This window comes from Triticum aestivum, chromosome 5B, assembly GCF_018294505.1.
Source record: "Triticum aestivum cultivar Chinese Spring chromosome 5B, IWGSC CS RefSeq v2.1, whole genome shotgun sequence".
NCBI classification, from domain to species: Eukaryota; Viridiplantae; Streptophyta; class Magnoliopsida; order Poales; family Poaceae; genus Triticum; species Triticum aestivum.
This window is the reverse complement of record NC_057807.1, coordinates 445817208-445820401: the sequence shown is the minus strand read 5'-3', so window position 1 is coordinate 445820401 and position 3194 is coordinate 445817208. Positions and strand designations below refer to the sequence as shown.

The following is a 3194-nucleotide window of genomic DNA, read 5'->3' as shown; positions in this document are numbered from 1 at the left end:
GACACATCATCAAAAATCCTATGTGGCAAAGTCTACCAACAACTATCTTACAACCGTTGGAGATGCCCTTATCGGTCATCGGTCAAAAGAGTAACGACGGCTGACGTCGTAGTCGGCGTATGCGCACCGTACGCCTAGCTCAAGGCCCCTATTTTTCCTCCTCACACGGTTTACAAGTTTGCTGCAGCTGTTGGATCTGGAACCTGCAAGCAGCTCCAAAGCTGACCGTCCGTGTATCGGTGGGACCAGTTCACCGATAGTGAAGCGGGAGGCGGCCATCAAAACATGTCCATATTCATTTTAAAACAAATTTGAACAAACTTGAAGAATTTTACCAAACATGACGGATTTCAACATAATTTTGGATATAATAATTTGCATAAATGGATGTTATTTTGACCGTTTAACTAAAAATAAAAATAAAAACACCCTAGGTGTCTAACTTGTAGCATACGACAACGTCATACACTTGGCCGCCCTTACAGCCGCACCGTCATCACCGTCCTTCCGGCGGTGGAAAGACTCGGGCCGCAACAGCCTTGCCAGCTCGCCGCTTGGCCCTCGCGGAGGAGTCGTTTCGCTTCCTCCTGCACCGTGCGGAGGGCCTCCGTTGCCAATACCGACCCGGCTCGCGGGGTCCCTGGCGGCGGCCTTGGCCCTGCCGGCATTGGCGGAGGTGCCGCTTAGCGCCAGTCCTTGCCAATCTTGGCGAGCTCCCCGTCGAGGCAGCGGCTCCGACTGCGCCTGTCGTAACGCCGACACCGGCTACGGCTCCAGCTGCTCCTTCACCATGGCGGCGTTGAAATGCGTCTACGCCTGCTCCATGGTCAAGCCAGCATGGAACGACACGGGCAAGGACGCCAAGTCGTTGTCGGAGGCTGTCTTCATCGTCAAGTCATCGCCGGAGACCTCCAGGGAGCTGGCCCACAGGCCAGCCTCTGTCCGCTTCGCACAGCGGCCCTGGGAGCCGTCCACAAGGGCAGTCAACTCATCCTTCTACTTCATTGAGAAGCTCTCCTACAATGCGCTAGAGCTTGTGGTCATGGCGGGAGGTGGTGCATAGAGGAGGATGTGAAGCAAAACGAGGTGTAGTGCGGTTTTTGCCGGGCGTGGCCTCATTTAAATAGCGGATGCCAGCCAGGGCAAGAAGCGGGTGTGTTAATACGGACGCCGAAGTTGGTTTCTCTGCCTGCATCTATGTTTAATGACGTTGGCGAATGGCGGCGACCCATTTAAATGCGGCAAATATCAGTCCCGTCTTGTCACATCTCTTCGGTATTGAACAGGTGTGGGCACTGGCACGCGGCATGGGCGATGCTCTCGGCGGCCGCACCGGTTCAATGTCGGCATCAGTGAGAGGTTGCGTCCGCTCTGTGCCGGCATGAATGCAGCGCTGACACTCTAAAGCGGCGCTGCGTGGCAACTGCTTCGCTTGAGAATGTGCGCGAGCAAGGGAGAGAGTTTTGGATGGGTCACACGTGACAACAATCCGAATGTTCATAAAGCCCCTTGGTTTACCTTCATTTGCAGGAAAACGGACATCCAGACCGGGCTGCAAACTGATGGGATATCGCATTGAATGATAAAATGGGTCCCAACACATTCAGACGATTTGAGAGTGAGTGTTGGAGACCCCCTTTGGCAGAAACGTGATGGTTCTAACTAATTATCTAGAGGTCGTTATTTCATCATATGCCCGACATTTTACTCGTATGAAAATAGTACATAAACACATTGGTGAGAAAATTGTTAACGGGTAGCTGCTTTGCTAGCTGGCAAGTAGAGGATTAATAGGCTAATCGGTAAATTAATCGATCAAATAAGCGATTTAATCGGATGATTTATCAGTTTTTATCGGCTACTCGATGACTCTACTTGGATCAATTCTTAAACAGTGATAAATGTCTCTGTAAATAAATACACAATTAGGTAGATATAGCTGAATGCCATTGAGGCTTCAGCATTAATACTCACTTCTCGTTTTGAAAATAAAACAAAAACATTATCCTCACTCTCTTAATGCCTGGTTCACTCTGTAACATACACTAGTACAAACAGAATCGGTCAGGCAGCTCTGGCCAGCTCCCGGTCCACGGCCACCTTGAGAAAGCTCCCCTCCTCGACCACCATCTGCACTGGCATGAATCCGAGCCCGTTGGCCACGGCGAGCATGACCTCCTTCATCTCCGCCCGGAACTCTTGCCGGTCCACCGCGCCGTTGCCGTCACGGTCAAAGCGCGCGAACAGACCGCGGTAGAGCTTTGCGAGCTCGTCGGGACCAACGGCACCGGCCTCGTCGATCCCGAAGTGCTTCTCGAGGACCCGGAGGCTCATGATCTCCCGGGCCATCTCGGGGTAGGAGAGGAGGCCGTCGTGGTCGGCGTCGAGCGCAGCGAAGCGGCCGTCGACGGAGTCGTTGAAGGCGCCCTCGTCCTCTACGAAGCTCTGCACCGTCCTCCCGTCCAGGATCTCCACGCTCATCTTCAGAAGCTCTCTGTGCCTACAGACGCTAAGTTTCAGAAGTTTTTGCGTCGTGTGTTGTGTGATGTGATCTCTGTTGGTTTGAGGAAATGTAAAGATGTGTTGGCACCTATTTATATCTGGCGCACTGCGGGAACGTGTTGGGTTCATGCTGATAACTGTGGTGTTCGCTGGTGTCGCCGTGTCGCACCACGGATTTGACAGCAACGGCGGCGGCGAGTTTTAATACGCGGGGACGGCGTGGACGGCGGTGCGCGCGCTCTGGAAAGCTCGCGAAGCAAAAGGCCGTGCTGCGTTGACTGCTAAAGCGAGACCGCTCGTTCAAAGAGTGGCGACGTGGTGCTCGTCGCACGCACGCGCACCGGGCGCCCATAGAGCCTGAACACCCCCTGTTGTTTTCTTCCACCGACGGCAGCAACTGGGTTTGGATGGTACGCGTGTTCAACAGACGCCTTACCACTTGATTAACAAATGTACCTCACGCTTCTGCCAGGATGGTTTTGTACCGACATTGCGATACCACGCTGGCCACCGGTTTCTATCGTCCATTAGTGGCTATAATTTGGAGAATCTTCTCCTCTCGTTTCTGTGCTTTGGAGCATCTCGAGCCGATTCCCTAAAAGCATAGAGGAGGAAACATAGAGTTAGCTATAGTGGAGTAAATTTGGTCGGATCTAGGCGAACTCTTAAATTTAATGGAGCAAGTTTTTATT

The 3194-nt window shown here is 52.7% G+C and overlaps 1 protein-coding gene across 1 annotated transcript; it reads right to left on the bottom strand.

The window, feature by feature from the left end:
• Positions 1 to 1875: 1875 nt before the first annotated feature.
• LOC123116383 (uncharacterized) lies at positions 1876 to 2582 on the bottom strand. Its single transcript, XM_044537347.1, has one exon. The coding sequence runs from the start codon at positions 2479 to 2481 to the stop codon at positions 2065 to 2067; it is 417 nt and encodes a 138-aa protein (XP_044393282.1). The 5' UTR covers positions 2482 to 2582; the 3' UTR covers positions 1876 to 2064.
• Positions 2583 to 3194: the final 612 nt, after the last annotated feature.

Bases quoted from the DNA above. Each gene is read 5' to 3' on its own strand.
- LOC123116383 (XM_044537347.1), bottom strand. From the start codon at position 2,481: ATGAGCGTGGAGATCCTGGACGGGAGGACGGTGCAGAGCTTCGTAGAG.